General features: G+C 53.4%; 8 protein-coding genes across 8 annotated transcripts; 3 read left to right on the top strand and 5 right to left on the bottom strand.

The window, feature by feature from the left end:
- Positions 1–292: 292 nt before the first annotated feature.
- Positions 293–1,726, bottom strand: CCOS01_16734 (glycine cleavage system T protein; the record flags this gene model as incomplete). The annotated part of the gene is made up of 1 exon (XM_060464870.1): positions 293–1,726. One exon carries the CDS (start codon positions 1,724–1,726, stop codon positions 293–295), a length of 1,434 nt encoding a protein of 477 aa, XP_060304537.1.
- Positions 1,727–5,319: 3,593 nt separating this feature from the next.
- On the top strand, positions 5,320–9,445 carry CCOS01_16733 (uncharacterized protein; the record flags this gene model as incomplete). The annotated part of the gene is made up of 2 exons (XM_060464869.1): positions 5,320–8,860; positions 8,916–9,445. The coding sequence occupies 2 exons, from the start codon at positions 5,320–5,322 to the stop codon at positions 9,443–9,445; spliced, it is 4,071 nt and encodes a 1,356-aa protein (XP_060304536.1).
- Positions 9,446–10,000: 555 nt separating this feature from the next.
- On the bottom strand, positions 10,001–11,206 carry CCOS01_16732 (LD-carboxypeptidase; the record flags this gene model as incomplete). Its single annotated transcript, XM_060464868.1, has 1 exon — positions 10,001–11,206. The coding sequence occupies one exon, from the start codon at positions 11,204–11,206 to the stop codon at positions 10,001–10,003; it is 1,206 nt and encodes a 401-aa protein (XP_060304535.1).
- A 1,165-nt stretch (positions 11,207–12,371) lies between these two features.
- On the bottom strand, positions 12,372–13,321 carry CCOS01_16731 (endoglucanase; the record flags this gene model as incomplete). Its single annotated transcript, XM_060464867.1, has 2 exons — positions 12,372–13,038; positions 13,098–13,321. 2 exons carry the CDS (start codon positions 13,319–13,321, stop codon positions 12,372–12,374), a joined length of 891 nt encoding a protein of 296 aa, XP_060304534.1.
- A 590-nt stretch (positions 13,322–13,911) lies between these two features.
- On the top strand, positions 13,912–15,740 carry CCOS01_16730 (uncharacterized protein; the record flags this gene model as incomplete). The annotated part of the gene is made up of 3 exons (XM_060464866.1): positions 13,912–13,973; positions 14,049–15,283; positions 15,640–15,740. 3 exons carry the CDS (start codon positions 13,912–13,914, stop codon positions 15,738–15,740), a joined length of 1,398 nt encoding a protein of 465 aa, XP_060304533.1.
- Positions 15,741–16,274: 534 nt separating this feature from the next.
- CCOS01_16729 (uncharacterized protein) lies at positions 16,275–17,207 on the top strand (the record flags this gene model as incomplete). Its single annotated transcript, XM_060464865.1, has 2 exons — positions 16,275–16,325; positions 16,389–17,207. The coding sequence occupies 2 exons, from the start codon at positions 16,275–16,277 to the stop codon at positions 17,205–17,207; spliced, it is 870 nt and encodes a 289-aa protein (XP_060304532.1).
- A 518-nt stretch (positions 17,208–17,725) lies between these two features.
- On the bottom strand, positions 17,726–18,123 carry CCOS01_16728 (uncharacterized protein; the record flags this gene model as incomplete). Its single annotated transcript, XM_060464864.1, has 2 exons — positions 17,726–17,835; positions 17,910–18,123. The coding sequence occupies 2 exons, from the start codon at positions 18,121–18,123 to the stop codon at positions 17,726–17,728; spliced, it is 324 nt and encodes a 107-aa protein (XP_060304531.1).
- Positions 18,124–19,845: 1,722 nt separating this feature from the next.
- CCOS01_16727 (carboxylesterase) lies at positions 19,846–22,007 on the bottom strand (the record flags this gene model as incomplete). Its single annotated transcript, XM_060464863.1, has 6 exons — positions 19,846–20,160; positions 20,237–20,366; positions 20,421–21,045; positions 21,099–21,399; positions 21,450–21,665; positions 21,714–22,007. 6 exons carry the CDS (start codon positions 22,005–22,007, stop codon positions 19,846–19,848), a joined length of 1,881 nt encoding a protein of 626 aa, XP_060304530.1.
- Positions 22,008–22,842: the final 835 nt, after the last annotated feature.

The following is a 22,842-nucleotide window of genomic DNA, read 5'->3' as shown; positions in this document are numbered from 1 at the left end:
CTGTCAACATAAGCTGCTTGTCAACCTCTTCCATATTTGCCGCATTCCAGGATCATAGTTTCTAGAGTACTCAGCCGCTCGTTTGAGGGTCGTCATCGCTTTGCGCTTCCGTGATGGCCTCCCATGAAGAAGTGGCTACATGCTTCCAACCAAAACATTGAAAACTTGCCGTTGCTCTGATCTCGCCATGCCCTTAAGCAAAGAGCATCACAAATAAGGTAGATGAAAGCCAAGTTGAACGCTAAAAAGTGCTGGATATCTTTTTGTAAAACTTCTATCGATACATCCCACCCTACGCAGGCGCGGGAGTCGGTCCCTTGAAGTATTTGCTAGGGACCAACGGCATCTTGGACACCACGGCTCCCCTCTTCTTGCCTCTCACCACAACGTCCAGCTCGGTGCCGGACTTGTGCAGACCCTCCTTGACGTAGCCCATGGCGATGTTCTTGCCCAACGTCGGGCTGGGCGAGCCGCTGGTGATGACGCCGACCTTCTCCCCGTCCTTTGTAAAGATCTCGGCGCCCTCGCGGGCCGGCGCGCCCGAGATCACGAAGCCCACGCGGCGCCTCTCGATGCCCGCGCCTCCCTTGCTCTTGGGCACGAGCTGCTTGTTGATCACCTCGGCGCCGTGGAAGCCGCCCTTTGTGCGGCGCTCCTTGGGGATGATCCACGACAGGCTGCCTTCGACGGGGGTCGTCGTGTCGTCAATGTCGTGGCCGTACAGGCACATGCCGGCCTCGAGGCGCAGGCTGTCGCGCGGGCCGAGACCCGCGAGCTGCAGCCTCTCCGGGCCGGCGACCTTCAGAAGCGTCTCGGCGATGGGGCCGGCCTCGCCGTTGGTGGACTTGAAGGAGATCTCGAAGCCGTCCTCACCCGTGTAGCCTCCGCGGCTGATCATGGCCTTTTCGGGCGTCGATTGCCACTGGCCCTGGCCGTCCTGGTACCGGAGGCGGGCGAAGCCCGTGTTGCCAAAGTAGAGGGTGCTCAGGTCCAGCCCGTCGGCCGGGTCGAGGACCTCCTGGAGGATCTCGGCGCTCTGGGGGCCCTGGAGGGCGACGAGGCCGTAGCCCTCGAGGACCTCCCACCAGAAGTCGGTGCCCTCGGGGTTCTGGAGCGCGGCGGTGTGCTCGGTGAGGTAGGCAAAGATCTTTTCGCGGGTGCCGGCGTTGGAGACGACGGCGTACTCGTGCTCGCCGAGGCGGGTGATCATTGTGTCGTCGACGATGCCGCCCGTGCCCGGATGGAGGAAGGTGCTGAGCTTGCTCGTGTTGAGCTCCATGTCGGCGACGCTGGAGGGGGTGACGGTCTCGAGGAAGGCGGCGGCCTTGGGGCCGGTAAAACGGTGCTGGACCATGTGGGAGACGTCAAAGAGGGAGGCGTGGGTGCGGGTGAAGTGGTGGGACTCGGCGAGGGACTGGCCGGCGTACTGGACGGGCATGTGGTGGCCGCCGAAGATGACCATTTTGCCGCCGTGGGCGACGTGGAATTCGTAGAGGGGGGTCTTGTCCTGCTTGGAGAAGGCGGCGAGCTTCTCTTTCCAGTTGGCGCGGGATGCCGAGCTGTACAAGCGGTGGTTGTTGCGTAATTGTGATGCTCCCGCCGTTCTCGGGGCCGGGGCCGTGGAGCTCAGTCCGGCGACGGATGCGAGGGACCGGCCCTGGCGAGCGGGAGAGGCCAAGAAGGGCCTTGCCGTCCGGGCGGCCGCTACCAATCTTGATCGTGTCATTTTCAAAAGTCCAATTGAGCTGGTATATTGGTGAAAAGATTGAGAAATGAACAGAAAGATCAAGGTTTCAAGAGGAGGAGGAGGGGAGGAGGCCCCAAGGTATGACGGAGAGCTTTCCCTTGTACCGATAAGGTATTCGGATGCGATAAGATGAGGCGGGTCCGAAGCTGGCCGAGCTCTCTGGTGTTTGATTGGTGAATTGGGCGGAATCGTCTCGGTCCAGGATCCGAGCGCTCGGTATGGCACCCGCCGACCGGCGGTCTCGCACTTCTGAAAGTATGAATGTTGGTTGAGGCGGTCGGGTGAGTTTCCTCTGCGGCTCGTTCAACGGACAGATAGCCGCGCGGTCTGTTATCTGCGTCTCGTACACAGTCGTCCCCTCACTCTATCTTAGTAGCTTGTCTTCCCATCCGCAGATAGATGTGTATCTCAAAAGGTAGCATCGAGTCATTGGTACAACTCAGCTGAGCGCTGTTGGTATCTCGGTGATAGTTACCTGGTGGAAGAGCTGTGATAGTTGCATTGTAACATACTAATGAGCCAGTATCTGTCGAATGCCTCTCTAGCTATCGTACAGATTTCGCCCTCGAAGAGTGAGTTTCGCTTTACGATACGATACCGAACAAACACCACTGGGCTCATTCCCCTTTCTATTGGATCAAGAAACCCCCTTCACCAATTCCCTTCATCGCAAGCCAGTCCTGTCACATGGACGCTGCATCCCGGGACATGACTAGACGAATCAACCCGCGGGGAAGGTCTGCCGAGGTGCTCAACATATTCGTTCTCTTCAAGTTCAGTCAGGCCAATACCGTTTCAAAGGTCTGGCTGGATCATAGACCAATAAGAAATCGTAAGGCGTGGGAAGTACCTAGGGAGTAGGGAGCAGGCCGTATTTGGATGTTGGCTCGAGGCTGCAACCCATACTGTTGAGCGTAGTCATTTGAGGAATTGGGATAGAGACCGAGGCCCACAGTTGGCTCGCTCAACCCGTTGCTCTGCCAAATGGCCTGTCTACTAGACTCAGTCGTTGCTGCCTTGACGAAACAGAGAGCTGAGCATGCTGAATCAATACCATACATGCGTAAGTCGATTAGACTTCCGCTAAGAGCATTTATCGGCTTGTAATGCAACCCGACTTATAAAGGCAAAGAAGCAACCCAGACCACCAGAACTAGCTACCCTGGAAGTTGCAATCGGGGTTAACAGAGGGACCTAGGCATTAGTTTCCAGACTCATGGAAAAGTGAGAAACCACGACACAACTCTTCAACGTCGGTATCCCTGCGACATTGGGTTCTGAGACATCAAAGCAAAGTGCGGCTGAGAAAGTCAAAACACACCTAGCACTTCTTATGTCGTATCCCGAGTTGGAAGGGAAAATGGTGCCTGGTACGGAACTAGTCGGGCACTATTGTACCTTTGGAGTTGCCCATGTGAAGCGCGGGGGATGCAAAAAGGCCCAACAGCTCGCCAAGGCGTGTTTCTAATCGCCCATGGCAAATCTCGATGACAAGTAAGCGGGTTCTCTTCATGGACCTCGAAAAGCCTATGTCTCTTCCGAAACACAAAGGATCGGCATTCGTCGTACAAATCGATGGGTCGCAGAGCTTGAGATTGGCATCAGTTATGGAGCTGGAAGCTATACCACTTAGACTATAATAGTATAGCAGGTACCTCAAAGCAAAGCTCTCCACAGTAGGTCGGTTGAGGCAAGAAGAAAAACCGTGGGAACCTCGGGCGCCCACCAACCACGGACTGTCTCGACTCACATCACGCCAGGCTACAGGAACTTGTGCTTATTCGAGTGATGGTAGCGACACATGGCGTGAACATCTCACCTCATGATCAGGCCGCAATGGAAAGAAGAAGAAGAAGCAGAAAGCGTGAGGAAGCGTTTTTGGGGAATGAGACGGAGAAAGCCACAGGGCGGCGCCACGTTGAGCTTGCAAGGAGCAGCCGTGGCGTGGCGGTCAATTGCGTGGGTCACTCGCCACATGCCCAAAAGCCATCGGGCGTGGGGTCGCGTCGAGAAGGGAGGGGAGGTTCGCGCGAGGTTCGATCGCAGGCACACAGCTCGATGGCCGTAGCCACACTTGGATGGAGGAGGAAGCATGGTTGGACCAGGGGTGGGAGGGAAGCCACAAATCGGGAGCCGCCTCATGTCTCTCCAAGTCTCACTTCTTCAACTCCCACTCCCACTGTCCAGTGTCCACACTTATAAGACGGTCTTTTTATGAGGAGGAAGGGAAAAAAAAGAAGAGGCTAAAGCACCGTGGCATCTGGCACCCTCGGCAAAGCGACCCCCCGCAAAAGCTCTTTTGCTGGGATGCGACCCCTGCTCCTGGCCTGCGCAGTATGTGGTTTTGAAGTTCCGAGACTTAAACATTTTCTCGACGCGATCCAGGCTCCAGGTCATTTCCGTTTCTCACGGCTCCCTATCATACATAGTAAGCGTTTGTATGGACTGTTTGTACCCTACCGTCGATATACCCTACGAAATAGTATCCGTACGAATAGACCGTCGACGCATGGGTGGTTGTTTCGGCAGATTGCAACCTGCCAGGCGGATACAGCGTCGCATTCATAACAGATGTGAAATTGCTTTACATCAGGACCAGCAGTCTAGCATCCATCCGCAGGTGCTTGAAGTCAAGAAGTAGAGACGAGAGTCCACCTTACAGAATGCCCATAGGATATTTCCACGTGCTGGCAGGTACTGATGTAAAGTCCTTGACTCTATCCGTAAAGTAAACGCCTACGAATTCAAATTCAAGGTTCGATGGAAGAGGAGGTACTTAGGGATACGTATCGACGGTACCTCACTTGGCGTGATAGGTAGGTACGTACTAAGGCTCTAGCCTCTCTAGCGACTAGCCTGCTGTGGCTCAGCCAATGGCCGCCCGCCAGCACCGTCCCGTCCGGTCGTCGCGTTCCCTCTTTGCCCGCTGGTCCCTTCCTCGCTCCGTCCGCTCCATATCAAATTTCACGTCGTGCTCGTTTCCCATTGCGGGTGCTCGTTGCTTTGGCTCTGGCTCTGTTTCTTGTCTCTGCATCGTGATCTTTTTCGTCTCCTCTCACTCTGCCGGGGGCCCGTCTTCGCCGCCTTTTTCCCTCATTTGCTCCTCCCAGACTACTACCCCAAGCTGCCAAACTGCCACCCACACCGAGCACCGAGCACCGAACCTGAGCCCTGGAAAACGAGGTCAACCCATCTTCCATCGTCGCGGCTTGCCCGTCAATTCGGTCTAGCCCCATCCCATTCCCAACCGACGCGGATACGGTTGCCTCATGTCATCCTAATTTCCGTTCCATTCGCTCCCAAACGGCCGACTCGCAGTGCCCTTCCGTCTTCTGTTCGCCTCCCTCAGTCTCCATCGCATGTTGCTGTCCCTCTTTTTCGGACGAGGATCCACAAGCAGCTGCACTGCTGAGCGGCAGACCGAAGCCGTACGCAGCACGCAGTACGCAGGCGTGAACTGAACGGCTGACCACCACCGTATCGGGACACCCATCGCCTCACCACCAAGGGACCACCCCCCCCCCCTCCTAAGCGATATATACAACCCAACTGCCTCGTCCCCCCCAGCCACAATGTCCACCGAACCCTCTCCTCGTGCTGTTCGATTCTCCAACGGAGACGACGACTTGCGCTCAGACAAGATCATGCCCCAGCGACCAGTTCCCATCCCCGTCGACTCGGACAATTCTGCTTCCTCTGGTGAATACCAACCCGACGACCCCCACGCACTCGAACGTCAAGATGAACTCGGTTCTCTCGCCAGGTATTCCGAAGGCCATATCGCTGGCTCCATGTCCAACCTCGTCCAGGCCGCCGTAGCCAATGGTACAACCCGCAGTCTACGAAGCAACGCCAGCGACGGCGACGCATCCTACACCAATGGCGCGAGCAAAGTTCAACGACCCAGCGCTCCCGCGAGGACCCCTTCCAACACATATGCCCCGGCCGCCCACCGCAGGCCGCAACCTGCTCCTTCCTTCGTCGAATCCGTCCGAGCATCATCGAGAGGTCGTCCTCGGCCCAGCGAAAGGTTTCGCCAGCAAGAGAGGGCATACGTGCAGAGGTTAAGGCAGGATCACAACGATGGCTACCCGTTCGATGGCGGATACGTAAACGGCATCAACGGCATTGGCCAAGGCGCCGACTCCGACTCCGAGGGGGAGACACCCTCATCAGAAGGGCCCTTTGACGACAGATACGACCAGGAGACCATCATGTTCTACGGCAACGACGATTTGCAACCCACAGACGAAGATTTAAAAGACCCGACAAATCGAGAACGACTAGAATGGCACGGCATGCTGGAAGCTGTCCTGACCGGAGACGTCGTCAAGCAAGAAAAGAAGCGGTTGATTGGATCCAACGAACAAGCAGTAGGGAAGAGCGGGCAAAAGGCAGAGCTGTGGCTTGGTATTCGTTCAAAAGTATGTGGAAGACATCTTCCAGTGCAGAGACGAATGGTCGAGGAGGCTCGCGCGACGCTGGACCGTACACTAGACGAGATTATCAACTTCTCCGTCAAGGGCGAGAGCGAAGCTGGAAAGCCACCATACGAACAGGTCAAGGACGTGGTCAAGAAGATTGACAAGGCTGAGAGCCTGTACCCTTCTTGGACCTCGCTGGCAGCTGAGCACCAGTCGGCAAACTCCCCGCTCTTCCATGAGGCGTCGGAATCCATCATTGCCTGGTACAACACCAATGAGATGATCAACACCGAGCTTGCTATTCTCAAAAAGTGGGTTGGGAACGAAGAGCTAGATTTCACTCGGACACGACAGCGTTCGCCTGTAGGCAATGGCATCAGCGATGAATCCTCATTCCTCGACCGATTGATGAAGGAGGACGGCTTGAAGTCGCTGTATGACGAGGAGTTTGACGATGAAAAGAACAAAGATGCACACAAAGGCATGCTGCCTGGTATTTCAACCGTCATCACCAAGTCCAAACAGACGCTCATCCGAAATTTCGCCGCCTTCCAAAAGCGACACCTTCCACCATACATCGAGGAGCTGCTTACGCTGATCAGCTTCCCATCCCGGTTGATTGAGGAAATCATCAAGATGCGCCTCGCTTACGCTAAGAAAGTAAAAGAGTCTGCGCAGCAAAACCCAATGATGCAGGACCAGATGATCAACCAGTTCCAGCTTCTTCTTAAACTCGCTATCCGCATCAAGCTGGAGTGCCTGGCTGTGACACAACCAGAACCCGGCTGGGAGCTTCCGCCCTGCATTGACGAGTCTTTCGATCAAGTCGTGCTGGATGCTCTGAGGTACTACTTCAAAATGCTCAATTGGAAGCTCAGTGGCAACAAAAACACCTTCAAGGAGGCCGAGTTGCTATTTGCGGAATGGGACTTTGCCAATGAAATTGGTAGCCACCTTCTTGGTGGTGACGTCGAGGTTGCAGAGCAGTTCAGTTCCCTAACCTTCAAAGCTATCAATCGTTTGAGTGTCACATTCGAAAAGGAGCTCCAAGTCAAGCCCAAGGAGAGTACCGCCGAGATGAGCAAGAGATACAAACAGTGCCTAGATTCGGTCCGAGTAAGACAGCGAATGCTGCAGCGTTTCTCTCGCATGCTGAGTGAAAACTACGAAAACGCATCCGACTTCAGCATATCCTTCACGCCAGAGAAGTTGCAAGAGTTTTACGACAGATTGATCGCATCCGGCCACTTCCAGATTTTCACGGATCTCTACGAGCAGGAGGGCATATTCATCATAGCCTCGCCATCATTGATGGATAGACACGACGCCATTCATTCCATCTTGGGTCTGAGCTCGCCGGATCAGTTTGCGGAAGACCCAAGTGACCCGTATCTGTTGATTCTCCGGCCTGAGAGCAGCCCGCACTGGTTCGGCGACATTGTGCAGCTCTCAGTTCGGGAACGAAACATCGATCTGAAAAAGGGCCACATGAGACTAGTCGCTGCCGCTGCTCAAGCGCGACTCGTCAATGCCAGGAAAGCCTTCATCGATGCCGTCGACATGCACGTCGACCTGGTTGTGGAACAGAGATCGAATTTGCACAAGGTCAATACACGTCTGATGGAGACGAGACGTGTTGCCTACAAGTTGTCCAACAACTTCATGGACAGTGTCGAAATCATTCGGAAGCAGACCGAAGGCAGAGAAGTTCAAGAGCTCATTCAAACTTGCTTTGTCTTTGCGACAGAATTCGGTCAACGCTCTCTCCTTGTCATGGACAGCAACCGAAAGCAAATGAACAACCTCAAGCTGACGAAACTTGCTTTGGATTGGGTAAGCTTCATCTGTGACGACTGCATCGCGTCAGATCGAAAGACGTTCCGATGGGCGGTCCTGGCTCTGGAGTTTGCCATGGGGATGACCAGAGGCAGACACATCTTGGCTTTAGGCGAAGAAGAATACGCCAGGCTCCGGGCAAAGGTTGCTGGCTGCATGGCGCTTCTCATTTCACACTTTGATATCATGGGAGCGAGATCGAACCTGGCCGCCCAAGCAGAGAAGGAGCGCATCGAGGCCTTGGTTGGACAGTTCAAGCGCTTGGATAAAAATCGCATGCTCGACGACCATGAGGCTTCCAAGTACATCACGGAGCAGCGATTGGAGGAGATTGACAAGGTCGACGATATCAGGAGGGCCAAGGAGGCAGAGAGGCAGGCTCTCGGTCGCGTACTAGAGGGAAACAACGAGGTCGACCGATCGCTAGCCTACCTCTCATCCTCGGCTACCAACATTACGATGCGCTGGCAACAGGGCCATTTCGTCGGCGGCGGTACCTTTGGCAACGTTTATGCCGCTATGAACCTGGACTCGGGTCACTTGATGGCTGTTAAGGAGATTCGTCTGCAGGATCCAAAGCTCATCCCCACCATTGCCGAGCAGATCAAGGACGAAATGGGTGTCTTGGAAGTGCTCGACCATCCCAACGTAGTCTCGTACTACGGCATCGAAGTTCATCGCGACAGGGTCTATATTTTTATGGAGTTCTGTCAGGGCGGTTCTCTCGCGAACTTGCTAGAGCACGGCCGCATTGAGGACGAGCAAGTTATCATGGTTTACGCATTGCAGCTGCTTGAGGGTCTTGCTTACCTTCACGAGAGTGGCATTGCCCATCGCGATATTAAGCCTGAAAGTAAGTTTATCTATCTACCCGATATTGGTCTAGCAACTGTTCTAACAACCTACAGACATTCTCCTCGATCACAACGGTATCATCAAGTACGTCGACTTTGGAGCTGCCAAGGTCATTGCTAGGCAAGGCAAGACGCTTGTCCAAGATCTCTCCTCTTCCAAGCCCAACAAGTCGATGACGGGCACGCCCATGTACATGTCGCCTGAGGTGATCAAGGGTGAGAACCCTGGCAGAGCCGGCTCAGTCGACGTCTGGTCGCTGGGTTGCGTCATTCTTGAGATGGCCACTGGTCGTCGTCCTTGGGCCAACCTGGACAATGAGTGGGCCATCATGTACAACATTGCCCAAGGCAACCCTCCTCAGCTGCCGTCGGCCGATCAGCTTAGTCCGCAGGGTCTCGACTTTTTGAAGAGATGCTTTACCAGAGACCCCAAGCACCGCGCATCCGCCGTCGAACTCCTGCAACACGACTGGATCATGACTATCCGCAGCCAGGTTGTAGAGCCACCTACACCTAGTGATGCTAGTAGCTCTGCTCAGTCAACGCCCAGCAGTAGGAGCAACACCAATGACGGTTTCTACTAGGGCCAGAAACCGACACATGGTGTTAAGCACTTCAACTCTATAGACGCACACCCTCAGGAGCCGCAACAGGCACCCTCACCGTCACAAAGCAGTACCGATGTGCCAAATGTTCTAGTTACACGAACCAAGGACTAGGCACGATGTAGCAGAGCTGCATCGACAGCACTTTTATTTTTCAACAACGATACACGACCAAAGTTTCTCTCATTTTTCATACACACCGGGGAACCCCCCAGAAATTGCATCAGCAAAGCGTTCGGAGTCATTTCCTCGAGGGTTCACGTGCTTTTTCTGGTTACAAGGGTTTTCACAGGTATTCAATTGCTACTGGCTGGTCGGGGAAAGGAAACCAAGGGGGTTTCTCTCTTACATGACATACACGAACGTGAATGGGATACAATGGGAAGTTGAACACGAGTATGGCTTAGGAGAGCTATCGTTAAACATGTAATACAAATAATACCCAAAGGCTAGTTTTACCCAGCCGTCTATATGTCATGAACAGTTTTCTCTGTGCCCCCTCCCGCCCATGCTCCTCTCGAGTGGCTGCCCGTTCTAGACCACCATAGCCTCCGCGATGGAAAATTCGTCCTTCTCCGAGTCTAGCACTGCCAGCGCGTCCATCGGCAGCGTCACGATGGGCGCGGTATGTCCAATGTCGACATTCATCAAGATTGGGAAACTGGTGCTCGCCCCCAACCGGCCCTTACACAAGAGACCCTGTATCACGGCCGCGTACTCGGCTCTCTCTTGCTCTGTGTTGTACCCGTACGCTCGACCGACGACGAGCCCCGCAATCTCGTCAAACACCCCGCGCGCCGCGAGGTCCGCGAACGCCGAGCGGATCCGGGCGAGAGGGTTGCCTTTCGTCATGTCGGCCTCTGCCGTCGCGGACTCGAGGAACATGATTTTGTCCTTCCAGGACGGGGATATGTGGGCGATGCCCTGGATGCGGGCTACGACTGTTAGGCAGCCGCCGAAGAGGCGGCCTTGTGTGCGGGGGGCTCGTCGGAGCCAGATCCAGGACGGAGAGGGGAGGAGGGTTCGGGGGGTGGTTGAGGTGCGGGTTGAGGGGGAGAGGAAGTAGGGGCATGTGATGGGGGCGTAGTAGGTTGAGCGGGGGATTGGGATGGGGGTTGTTGTGGTAATTGGGGTGCTGAGGACCTGGAGGAGGTGGGCGAGGTGGAAGTCTTGGAGGTATCCATCGTCTTCTGTCTTGTTGTTCTCCGTGTGTTCTTGAGAGAAGTCGAACGAGGAGACGGAGGCACCAGTGGAGGTAACGGCCTCGCCGAGTTCCGAGACGGCGCAGGGGCCGTAAAAGGTGCGGAGGCCGGTGAGGGCGCGGAGGCACCAGTGGAGGACGGTGATATCGGAGTAGCCCACAAAGATTTTGGGGTTCTCCCTGATGAGATTCTGGAGGTCGACGTCTGCCACGAGGTAGGGGATGAGTTCTGTTGCTGTTGAGCCGCCGACGGTGCAGAGGACCATGTCTACCGTGGGATCGGCGAAGGCGGCGCGGAGCTCGGCTAGGCGGTTGCGGATCCCGGCGGGGATGGGTTCGCCGGCGGAGAGGACGGGGTCGAGGTCTTCGCCGTCGGGTTGGAAGATTGTCGTGATGGTGTAGCCTAGGGAGGAGAGGAGGGTTTGGGCGCGGGCGAGGGCGGTTGGGATGAGGGTGTTTACGCGGAAGGAGGGGGAGATGGGCGCTATTTTTGCGTTTGGGGGGAGGGATTTTGGGATTAGGGGCGGTGGGAAGGACATTGCGGCTGGGTTTGGTTTGTTGTTTTTGGGAGTTTGGTTTTGGATTGTTCCCGTGATGGTGACTTTGGCATAAGTCAGAGTTGAGCGTTGATGGTGTGAGGTGTAGTTGGATCTGAAGCTTATGGTTGATGGCGGGTGTTATACAGTCTCATTAACGAGGTAGTCTTGCTTCGTTTGGAATGAACATACGTGGCCATAACGTAAACCAGAACAATCGCATCCGGGTGTCGATGGTGATTTACAGTTCGGCCCGCCAGAAGAAGCCGTCAACGTTGCGACGTTCGGTGTGACTCCTACAAGTACACGCGTTGGATTACGAGGAATTCAGTTGGGGTCAAGCACGCACTCATCACGCAATTGAGTACATGGCTACTGGAAAGATGGATGAGAAGCAGGGGGTGAAGTGGAGAGAGGAGGTAAGGGACGCAGTTGGTAGTCGTCCGAACTCACGTCAGCACATGCCCCGGCCCCGAGAGGGGAAGGTGGTCGCGAAGGTTCAACCCCACCTCGGCCCGGGGGTGTCTTGTCGGTCGGCCGGTGGCTCCGGAAGTGGGGTGTTTGGCCGGCATGTGTGACCGTAGTGCCCGCGGCCCAAGGGCCGGACACTTTGTGCCTCCATCACGGATGAAAGCTTAAAATGATTCACTGAAGCATATCCAGAATCTCCCATAAGTTTCTCGCCCCTGGATCCTTGCTGGTAATTGTTGTTTTCAAGGTGAAGAACACGAAGGGACGGCTCAACGCCGTTGACCCTTTCAACCCCACCAGCCATCATACATGGATACAACCACTCCTGGTCCCATGCCATACACTCTCATAGGAAAGTTTTGTAGTTAGTCACTCGGCGTACAAGATGAATCAACATCAATGCAAATAGCTACCCTTTGGGTACAAGGCTCGCGTTTCCTAAACTCAATTGCATATAGCCTTACACATTGAGGGAAACTTCAGGCATCATTTAGGTCGAAAGGCTCGACTTACGTAATTTTCCAATCTGTCAGCGAGAAACTCATACTCACACAAGAGCGGATAGAGACGTTTTCAGGCTTGATGTCGCGATCATATTGCTTCTAGAATCTTCCCAACATTAACGTCAATGCTTATGAACTCTACATATTCTCCTCGACAAACGACCTCAGACGGCTCAAAGCTTCAATTGCAAAACTTAGACATCGTCAGTTACAAGCTTACGATGCCCGTATTTCTGCCTTCCGCGCCAAGTCCTGACAACGCGCATGACCCCGAGAACAAGAAAAACAGCAATGGCGCCGCCACTGAACATGGTCCATTGTGATGGCCAGCTCCAAAGGTTACCCAGACTCCTCTCAGGCCCGCACTTTCCCGTAAACATCGTCTCCTCGTACAGGGGACATTCCTCGTTGACCACGAGAGACTCGCCAGGGTTGGGGAACTTTACACAGCTGCCCTTGTTCTGTGTCCAGCAGCCGTTGCCATTGTTCGCCTCGAACACGAGGGGTGCCTGGTCAAACTTTGCCGCCCGCTCCTGTTCGGTGACGTCTGCGTTCGTCTCTTGTCCCAGAACCACTATGGGAGCGCAGTTCATAAACACTTCGGGAACGCTCCAGCGACCGTACCATGTCCACGCCATAACGGCCGGTCCTACGGGCAGCCAGTCCGGAACGGTAAAGTTGTAGAGGCTGGGCAAGACGACCGTGGGAGAATCTCCGTAGTTGACCTCAGTGAGGTTCCGGATCGGACAGCCGCCCTCGATGGAGTGGATAACTCTCCATTGGCTCTTCCTTGTGGGCTTAAGGTCCCGTGTCACCGAGATTTGGCACGAGCCGCCGCCGTGGGAAGCGCCTCCCATGGCCCTGTGTAAGTCGTCAATACATATACTTCAAGTAGCAGCCTGTATCAATGGTTGACTTACCGCAAGTGCTGCTTTGAGCCCCTCTCCCAGATGTTGGCTACGCCGGACCAATCGTAATCCACTTCGCCTTTACATGGCCAGTCTGAGCCATCGTTGGCTACTGGACCATTGTCCCGGAGTTGACTTGGGAAAGGAATGGGGTTCTGCATAAGCGTGTGGCTATTCACTTCAACTGAAAGAAGGAGCAGACATGCCATTAGACTTGTTGATAAGGGTTGGGCCATTTTGTGTGAAGGGTTTGTCTGCCGACTGTTTGGGCTGTAAAGAAGAAGCTGCTTGTCTCGATTAAGTCAAGACTTTCGTGCTGACCACGACTACATAAGGTAAAGAACGGAAAAGCTACCAACCAAGTCTAGGTCACTTTCTATTTTCAGGTCAAACTTTTGTCTCGCGCGATAGAGGAGCTCACTGCCGCCGTTTCAAAAAGACTGTTCTGGATCACCTCAACGTCGTACCAAGCAGCATCCCGGGCACACCGCCGTCAACAGCAGCAAAAGCAGATGGCGGTGAAGTGCTTTAACGATTCATGTTGTCGCATCTAAGGGTCCATCTAGTTCGTGATGGTATCCCTGATCACCTGCATGCCGGGTCATGTTTCCACTACATGTCGATCAAGAGTGGCAATCAATACTGAGGGGGATATCAGAGGGGTCCAGATTCACGGTGTCCCCGCTTCGGAAGACTTCCTAAAGGGGACGACGTTTCCCGCAGTGTAAAGACACAAATTATCAAGACTTTGAAAGCCGCTGTTAGATCGAATATTGTGAGGTTGAGGTTGTATTCTGCGCTTCGCGAAGCAACTCACAGAGCGAAGATGACGGCTTCTTGTTTTCGGGCGACTATTGGCCGTCTAGTTGCCTTGGGCACGATTCTTACGTTTGTGACTTTCCAGTATATTGCAGTAAAGTCAAAACCTCAACTAAGCTTCTACGAAATTTTCCTACAACTCAGTTCTTGCATCCTCCTATGTAACTTCTTAGTCGTCGTTGCGCGCTGGGCTGAGTATGAACCCATCCAGGGGCTCAAGGACAATGGCCGATTGCCATCTATCAACGTCATTGTTCCGGCGTACAACGAGTCTGAGTTTGTGAGGAACTCAATATCCTCCGTGTTGTCCTCAGATTATCCCAGAGACAAAGTCCATATCATCGTTGTGGATGACGGCTCGACGGATGATACCTGGTCTCACATACAACACGCACTTCCACCAAAGTCTTCGACTCTTTATACAACAATCCGGCACGAGATCAACCGTGGAAAACGCCAGGCCATGGTCACGGCATTTGAAGTGGCCAACAACGAGATACTCGTGACTCTGGATTCCGACACTACTCTCGACAAGCATACTCTCCGGAACTTGGCCAGTCCCTTCGTCCTAGACAGCGACGTTGGAGGCGTCGCCGGGCACCTCTCCGTCTTCAACATCCAATCTCAAGGATGGGATAGCTTCATCCCTCGCATCCTTGACTGCCTTTTTGAACAAAACGGCAACATTCCGCGGGCGGCGCAGTCAAAACACGGGTTCGTTACCATTCTCCCAGGCGCCATCTCCGCGTTCCGCAGAGACGCCATCCTGCCGCACACTAAGGCCCTCGTGGACACGAGATTCCTCGGGCGTCCGATGAGGCACGGCGAGGACGTCCAGCTCACGATGGGACTCCTGCGCGATGGCTGGCGTCTCAAGTATCAGAGCAATGCTGTTGGCTACACAGTCGCGCCAGAGACGTTTTTGAAGGCTTTCCTCATGTACGTTCGCTGGGAGAGGAGCAACCATACCTACTGGATGCTCGGGCTTGTTCGTCTAGCCTTTCGCGACGCGGCGAGATTCTTCACTCAACGCTTTGCTCGGCCGTGTTCGAGCGAGCCTGAGCTACTGCTGCCCGGAGACCTGGAGAAACAAGGTGGCAGGAGAGAGGTGAATGCCCGCACGCCGGACTATCATCCCATGCTGATGATTTTCTGCGCGGGGTTTGCCAACTTTTCATACCTGAGTATTGTGATTTCGTGGCTACGGGGCTTTTACTTCTCTCCGTGGGTTACATTCATGAATCTGGGTTGTCTCGTCGTGTTTGCCACTTGGTTCAGTACCCTGTTGTTGGCGGATGCTCTTCACGAGAGCGAAAGTAACATGGCAGTCGAAGGAGACGTCAAAGAGTCGGACGAGACCCGGTTACTAAGGACCGAGGGTTCGTACTCGAGATTGAGGAAGAAATTGCAGTATTCTTGTTTCTCTACAGTTGCCAACTTCACATTTGTCTGTTGGGCTTCTGTAATTGGATTGCTTACACTGAGGAGTCAGAGTTGGTTGACAAGGTGACGGTCTCTGTGGTAGTGGATGCGACTTCTTAGACAGTAAATCAAACGCTCTGCGCTCATGCTGTACTTTTCGGAAGAATGTTTACGAAAGCGCATAGGGATTTTTCTTGAATCCAAAAGAGGAAAAAAGCCGATCAAGCAGATAACACTCTACCCGCCACACATTCTGAGAAAAGCAGCCAAGCAAATCAACACTCTACCCGCCGCTCAGTCTGAGAAAAAGCAGCGGAGTCAGAAGACAGAACCAGAAAGATTTGGCGCCCATCCCCTGCGATTTCGCCATCGACCAACGGCATCGCCGTGTACGAGAATATCGCAGTCTTCTAGCCTCATGCAGTCCAAGCTGGAAAAATGCAAGTGACGGTTTCGGGTTCTCCCTCTTTACGGCAGGTATTGGCAGACAAGTCGGGGCGCCCAGCCACCGGCGTGGCAACGGAGGTTCCATTGGACCCCTACACAGTAAACCGGGATCCGTAAGCTTATACGGGGTGGCCAGTGAACAGTCTGGAACCCATCATATCAGGGCTTACTTCATTTATTTAGAGTTTCGGGCCGGCAAAGAGGGGGGGGACGTGGCCAAGCGATGCTTCCGCGTGGGATGCAACACAACATGGCGACAACGGAGAAGATTACAAAACACGTGTGAGCTGGGATCAGTTGCTGCTGCTCAGACAAAAATACAGATATTCTGCCGGGAGCAATGCCGAAGGGATGAGGGTAGGGGTCGGGAAGTGAATGGGGGTAAACCCGCCTATGAGGCCTCTCGCTCCATGCCATTCATCTTCCAGAGTTCCTGAATTCTTGCTGGTTCAAAATTCGCATTCTGTTGAGGAGCGCATCTGAATCGGCTCAAAGACAGTTATGAGTCCCCCAATATTGTCAAAACACGGTCAAGTCATCCGCAAATGTACTGTAAGTCACATAACCACTTGAGTCCTCCGTCAAAAGTGTACCCAAAACTGACATAATTCCAAGGTTCCAGGAACAGTAGCATTCACATTCGATGACGACTCGTGGAACGAAAAGGATGAAATTCTAACACTGTTCGCCCAGCGAAATGCACAAGCTTCCTTCTTCCTACGTAGCACTCTATGGACCGCAGATTCAATAAAAGACGACGGGAAATCTGTAGTACAGAGTATCCACAAAAACGGGCATCTGATTGGATTTAGCACCTCGAGTCGCCATCCTCACAGCGGCGTGGAGCATGACGACCTCCTCAAAGCCCGTCAGAAGATTTCCACGGTTCTCGGAGCCTCATCCTCCTCTGAAGGCCTCCGACCACAGTACATTTGGTCGTCCCCGGTCGATTGCACAGTACGGAACGGCTGCGTTGAAAAGTTGACGATAAATGGTCAGCGACTGGTGCTTTGGGACGGTAGACCGGCGGACATGAGTAACAACACGGAGACTACGCTTCTCCTCGACAGACTACAAGCGGCAGACTCCGGGCGAGATTCTTTTCTCATCCCGATACGAGGGTTTCAAAAAGAGAGTATTCACAGTTTCGGCGATTTCCTAGATGGGTTCCTACAAAAGGGCTTCCAACCGGTTACTGTAGGAGACTGTATAAATGACCCCAAACACTTCTGGTATCTAGATCACTTGGGACGTCCGGCGACTAGCTTGGCATTTGGCCGCCATGGTGTAGTATCGCCTGGCACATTTCTCAGTCAAGTTCGATGGAGCGGGATACTGGCTGTATTTTTCTTAGAGTTGATGGCCCTGTCTTGCCTGTTCTGGGCTATTTGTCGGTATAGAAAGATCAAGTCACACCAACGTGTAGTTCAATGATGACGCATTACGACCAAGTCAAGAAAGAAGTACCAAAAGGTGTCGTCGACACACTCATTGACCCAGACTTACACGTAACGATATCACAAAAAGTAGAAACCACTCGTGAATTTAAGCAACATCAAACTAGGTAGAATGGCCACTTACTTCTCTGGGAATGAGTAGACATCACTCTCTATATATCTTTTTCTCGAAGAAAGATACCTTATCCATGAATAATCGGGTGCAAGACCGTACCAGATAAACCTAATGCGGTATGATCACACGGCATATTCGTCAATGCATTTCACACAGTGGCGCTCGTTTAATAGCCTGGGATCTCAGAGTATAAGTAATTAATTGTCCCTCAGCTCGAAGAAGCTTCGAACACCTGGCAGATGGGAACAGTTACTAAAATGGCTTCTTATGTGCGCGAAGTCTATGTGCCCTTCACTCTAAAGCCGTAACAAGTAGGCCCCATCTATCTCATCCTTCCGCGGCCAAGTTTTAGTTACAAGTGTCCTATATCCTGCAACCCTTCACTCGCACTCAACACGAACGGACCAGACTCCCTTCAAAGAGTGGCACTGCCTGGTGCTGAAAGCAGTAACCGCACTGCCTCTGCAGTTTCCGTTGTTGTATCCTCTCACTATTTACGATACTTGTGGTTAGATGTTTCTGTTTCTCACTTTGTTCCAGTGTTCAAGGGCTTTGTTGTCTTACTCTTGCACTTAGTGTCGTAGTCAATGACCTTCATGCCCCAATCGGTGCTGTAGAGGGCGTGGCACTCGTTGGCGTTCCAGTCCAGGTTGCCGCCGCCGGACGAGGAGCAGTCCGTCTTGCCGTACTTCTTGACTCTCATGTCGTAGGCCGCGGCGGTGGGGGCGAAGATGGCGCAGGCCGTAGTGGCGGCGGTGAGGATGTTGGTGATGAGCATCTTGGAAGTGTTTTAGGTGGAAGATGAATATTGAGTTGGAGTTTGGAGCTCTGAAGTCTGATCTGAAGAAGTTCTTGTTGTGAGTTGATGAGGGAGAGAAGTCGTGGAATAGAGGAAAGAAGACGTGTTTATATATTTCAGAGACCTGCGAGAGTAGACGCTGGTCATCTCTTCGTCTCGTATGGGAATCTGAGCCTGTGGATACTTCATGATAGCTGGATCAAAAGTTCCTGGCGAGTTCCCGTACATCTTCAGCCCTGTCCCGCCCTGCCTACACTTACTTCGCCTTCTCCACGTCGGACAAAAACTGACAACTCGACTTTTAGGTAAAAGAATTCCGAAGGTATCGTCAAGCGCAAAAGGGGCTTAGCAGAGACAAATGTAAGCGCCAAGAAGCACTGCGGGCCTTTAGATCATGACATTCTGCAGTCTCGAGGATTTCCAATCATCTTCTTGGCAATATCAGACGATCGCGAGTGAGAGAAAGACACCAGCTTCCTACTGCGGTTGTCTTCACGGTAGCCGATTGGTCTGGAAGGCATAGGGCTGGGACTGTTTAGACTTTTGTACCAGTGGGGCCAAGGATTCCGCCGGGCATACGGGGCGTTGTTGATGGGGGCGGAAGGAATGAGCACCTTAACTTTGTGATAGAAACTCGAATCCTTCCGACAGGGTGGGTATTTGACGAAAAGACCGAGGAGATGGTATAGTCCCGTTGAAGGTCAACATAGATAATGCAAATTGAGAGTCAATATATCCAATGCCAATTGAGGCAATATGATGAGGTACCCAGACCATCAAAGCTCAGTGAAGCTTCTATCAAGTTCTGCTGTCCAACACAACCTTTTGCCTCCGACCGAGGCTTCCGACAACAGCATAGTAATTTCCATCAAAGGATGCGGGAAAAAACGACTTCGTGTTGATGCAGAATTTCATTTTAGCATCATGCACAATCCCCTTCCTCTCCCCCCAGATCTCCAAGGATCGACCCGAGCCGCCTTCGCCCGGGCAATGTGGCACGGCCTAGGGCTGCGACAGGGGGAGTTGAGAGAGAAAAGTGGGCGAACATCAGCCCACGATATTCCTCTAGATGACAAAAACTGATGAACGGGGGCAGGGTCCAACGTTGACTTACCTTAACTACTAGTAGATGGAAAGTATCATTGTCGATTATTAATTTCGTCGGGCAACTAGCTCGAGGGCGGGCATAGCCGCGGTCTAAGGCGACGGGGACTTGAAGACATTGGCTTGCTCCTCTAACCAACCAACCAACGTATAACTCTCGGGCGAAAAACTCCACCTTTTTGCTCGCTTATAGCGGGACCTCTCAGATTCTAGATTTGACGATGTTTCATTGAAACTGGATAGTGTTCAGGTGCACATTAGTTCTCTCTTATACGCCGCAATAAGTCTCGGTTAGCCTATGCGTAGTTTAAGTTAATCAAAGGATTGAAAGGGTCCTACTGCCCATTCCTTCCGATGCAGGAGATCATGAACTCATGGCCTGTTGAGGTAGTTCCAGGGTTGACTCCCAAGCCTAGGTTGATTGGTTGGTTGTTGTTAGCTTGGGAGGTGGAGTTGTTCGTATAGAATATACTTGGAAGAATGTACTAAATGGCCTATGTACATATCGCCAGGCAGATAAGATCTGTAGATGTTTACACAGTATGTACCTGACCTTATCCAATACGTACTGAACGCGTCGTATGAGCCGGGGAAAACTCAATTCCCAAAGATGTCGAGCCCGTGCTTAATCATCCAACTCATACCTTCCGCCCGCCAGTCGTCCGTTTCCAACACAGTGCCGTTGAGACCAAACACCACGTCGCTACCAGATGCACCGCCTTCCGTTGAGTAGGCAGGCCACTCGCCCAGATCCGGAGCGCCATTGGGATCAAGAGAGACGAAAAAGTTGACCCACGCTGCGGACATGGTCTTTGACAGCGCGGTGGCCTTCTCAGTGTAGCTTGTGCTGTTGCCTCCAAAAGGGTTTACGTCGTAGCCAAGGCCGTTGAGGTTGTTGAATACGAATGCGACCTGGGTGGAGGTAAGTCTTTGCACAACAGCTGATGAACCGCGAATGTCTTTGCCACGTCACAGTCAACAAACTTACCTCCTGGAAGTGAGTCGCGCCAATGTACTCTGGAACTCCATTCACGGTAACGTCGAAGCGATATGCGTAAGACGGCACGCCGTTCTGGGACCATATGATGTTGGCCCTGCGGCGGAGGAAGCCGAAGAACCTGCCAGAATGTCAGTACACACAAGCCTAATACCGAAGAGTCATTAGGACATACATGTCTCCGAAGAAAGCCCCGCCGCGTCTCTGCTGCAGACCCCGAGCTACGGCAATCTCCTCGCCGGGCTGAATGATGTGTGGCCATGTTTCCAAGCTCGGGATGCCGACGGCCTGGTCATCGGGGTATAGAGCCAACGCCTCATCAACAAGCTCCTCGATACTTTGACCCGTGGTCTCCTTGACATTGGGAGCCATGATGCTGCGTACGGCAAACGCCATGTCCTCATCAGTGTTGATCGGTCCACCGTTCGGGCCCCTCCCCTGGCCGAATGCAGAGCCTTCATCCGAGTTGGATCCGATCAGAATGGGGACCTTTACAAAGTCTCCGCGTTCGAGCTGCGACGTCGCAAAGTCTGCAAGGAAGTCGCCATCCTTCATGGGTATGAAGCTGAAGGATGACGTGGTTGCGTTCAGCACGGCATTGAACTCGTCCAGAGGTGCTGTGCGCAGGCACTCTATCGACTCCTGAGTGCCGACAGTGGAAGCGCAAGAGGAGATGTTGCCGACAAAGAGGTCGTAGTTGGTCTGGTAGGCAGTGGAGTTGAAGCCGCCGACCATGCGGGGGATGAGCCCTCCGAAGCCGGACTGGGCAGCCGCGCCTCTGAAGAGGCCGTCGTCACGTCCTTGAAAATGTTAGTCGTAAAGTATATCTCGCATGCGAATGGTGTCAACTTACCGTTGTAGGCCAGCACTTGCCCAGCGACACTCTCAGCACCTGAGCTTTCACCAAATATGACAACCTTGTCGGCGGCGCCGCCAAAGCTGGCAATGTTTTCGTTGACCCAATGCAGAGCCAGGCGCTGATCTCTGAAACCCAAGTTGGTCGCGCCAGCGTCAAGGGCCTCCTTTCCACCGGGAAAGCCAAAGACGGATAGCCGATAGTTTAAGCTAACCGCAACGAGGGGAGTACCCTGCTTGACACTATTCTCGACGATGAAAGAGAGGTTGTATCGCCTGTCTGCTGATCCGCCCATGTACTTATCACTGTCAGCAGTGGTTCTCGCGAGGGTCCGGCAAAAGAACATACCAGGCCGCCTCCGTGGATCCACACAGCTACGGGAAGCTGCGCATCAGCAGCAATACCGGCTGGGCGAACAACATTGAGATACAGGCAGTCTTCCGAAGACTCATAGCCAATCATGTCGGAGCCATAACCAACGCAATGCTTTGGGTACTCGGTGGCTGTATGCGTGCCGTTCCATGCTGAGTCTAGGCCTTGGGCGATACGGAATCGTTCAGGAGTCTAGAATGTTCAGTATGTCGGCATCAACCGAAGGTTACAGCCACATACCTTGGCGTATGGCATTCCAAGGAAGAAGTCCTGGCCATACTCTGCGCTGTGAATGCCAGTGTAAGAGCCATTCTTTACAGTGATAACGGGACCGTTGTCTCTACCACGGATAGCGGCGGACCATACTGGCGCGGATAGGTACAGGACCGTAGCTAGGAAGTACACAAAGAAAGCCATTCTCTTCAGCCGCTGATATCGATCCGGTTGTGGCCTGGGTGTCGGTAAAAGGGGAGATCGGCTATCAGGGGCCTTAGAACCCTCTTTATACCGCAACCTCTTCATGTCGAAGGACATTGTCTACTCAGGTACTACGCCATCGCACCCCATTAGTAAAACATGGCCACGAGATTTCGTTCGACAAGGGTTGACGGCAATCAGAAACTGGGGTCTATCGGACCGACACAATTCGCTTCTCTACATGGCGAGGGGAATAGCTAACGGATATCGAATAAGAGACGTTCGCAAGGTTGCCGGCCCTCCGTCATCGCCCCAAGTAAGTAACCAGGGCGCCAGGCACTACTTGGGCCCCGCGCCCTGGGGCCGGTGCGAGTTAACGGCCAGGACTTTTTGTTGTCTAGGGACGGGACAACTCCGGGTGCTTTCTCCTCTCCGCATTAGAAAAGCAGATATGAAGAGGGTGATCGCACCAGAAGCGGTCTAGCAACTCCCCATCGAGTGGTAATGATGCCCTCTTTCGGAGTTGCTGCCACCAACCAGGGCCATCTCCGCGTGGGTAGCAGTGGATGCCGGCTGTGGTGAACGGCAGAAGAAATCCAGTCTATTGTCGACGCGACAGGAAGCCGGCGGAGGTTGATGCGGGGAGCGGGGGGAAAACCTGGGGTGTCCCTGGGACAAGACAGAGAACGAGATTGGCAGATTTGGGGGCGATTGGGAATGTTGAATGAACGAACATCCACCTTGGCTTACCTTGATTGGTCTTAGCTCGGGGTTCTCGATGTCTCCGATAACCCAGTACGAGTGAGTACCTTGGTCTTTGCCTAAATGGCACGAGGGGAAAAGGAGTTCCAGCGTTCCAGTGGCAGAACGGAATGCGGAAGGCGGATGGCTATGTGTGTCTTGTTTTCAACGTGGTATTCGGGGCGGGTAAGCTTAGCCAAAACGTGGCTCT

Source organism: Colletotrichum costaricense (assembly GCF_030867565.1).
Source record: "Colletotrichum costaricense strain IMI 309622 chromosome Unknown Scaffold_33.1, whole genome shotgun sequence".
In the NCBI taxonomy this organism is placed as follows: domain Eukaryota; kingdom Fungi; phylum Ascomycota; class Sordariomycetes; order Glomerellales; family Glomerellaceae; genus Colletotrichum; species Colletotrichum costaricense.
Note: the sequence above shows the minus strand (reverse complement) of the source record. Positions and strands in the feature narration are given on the sequence as shown.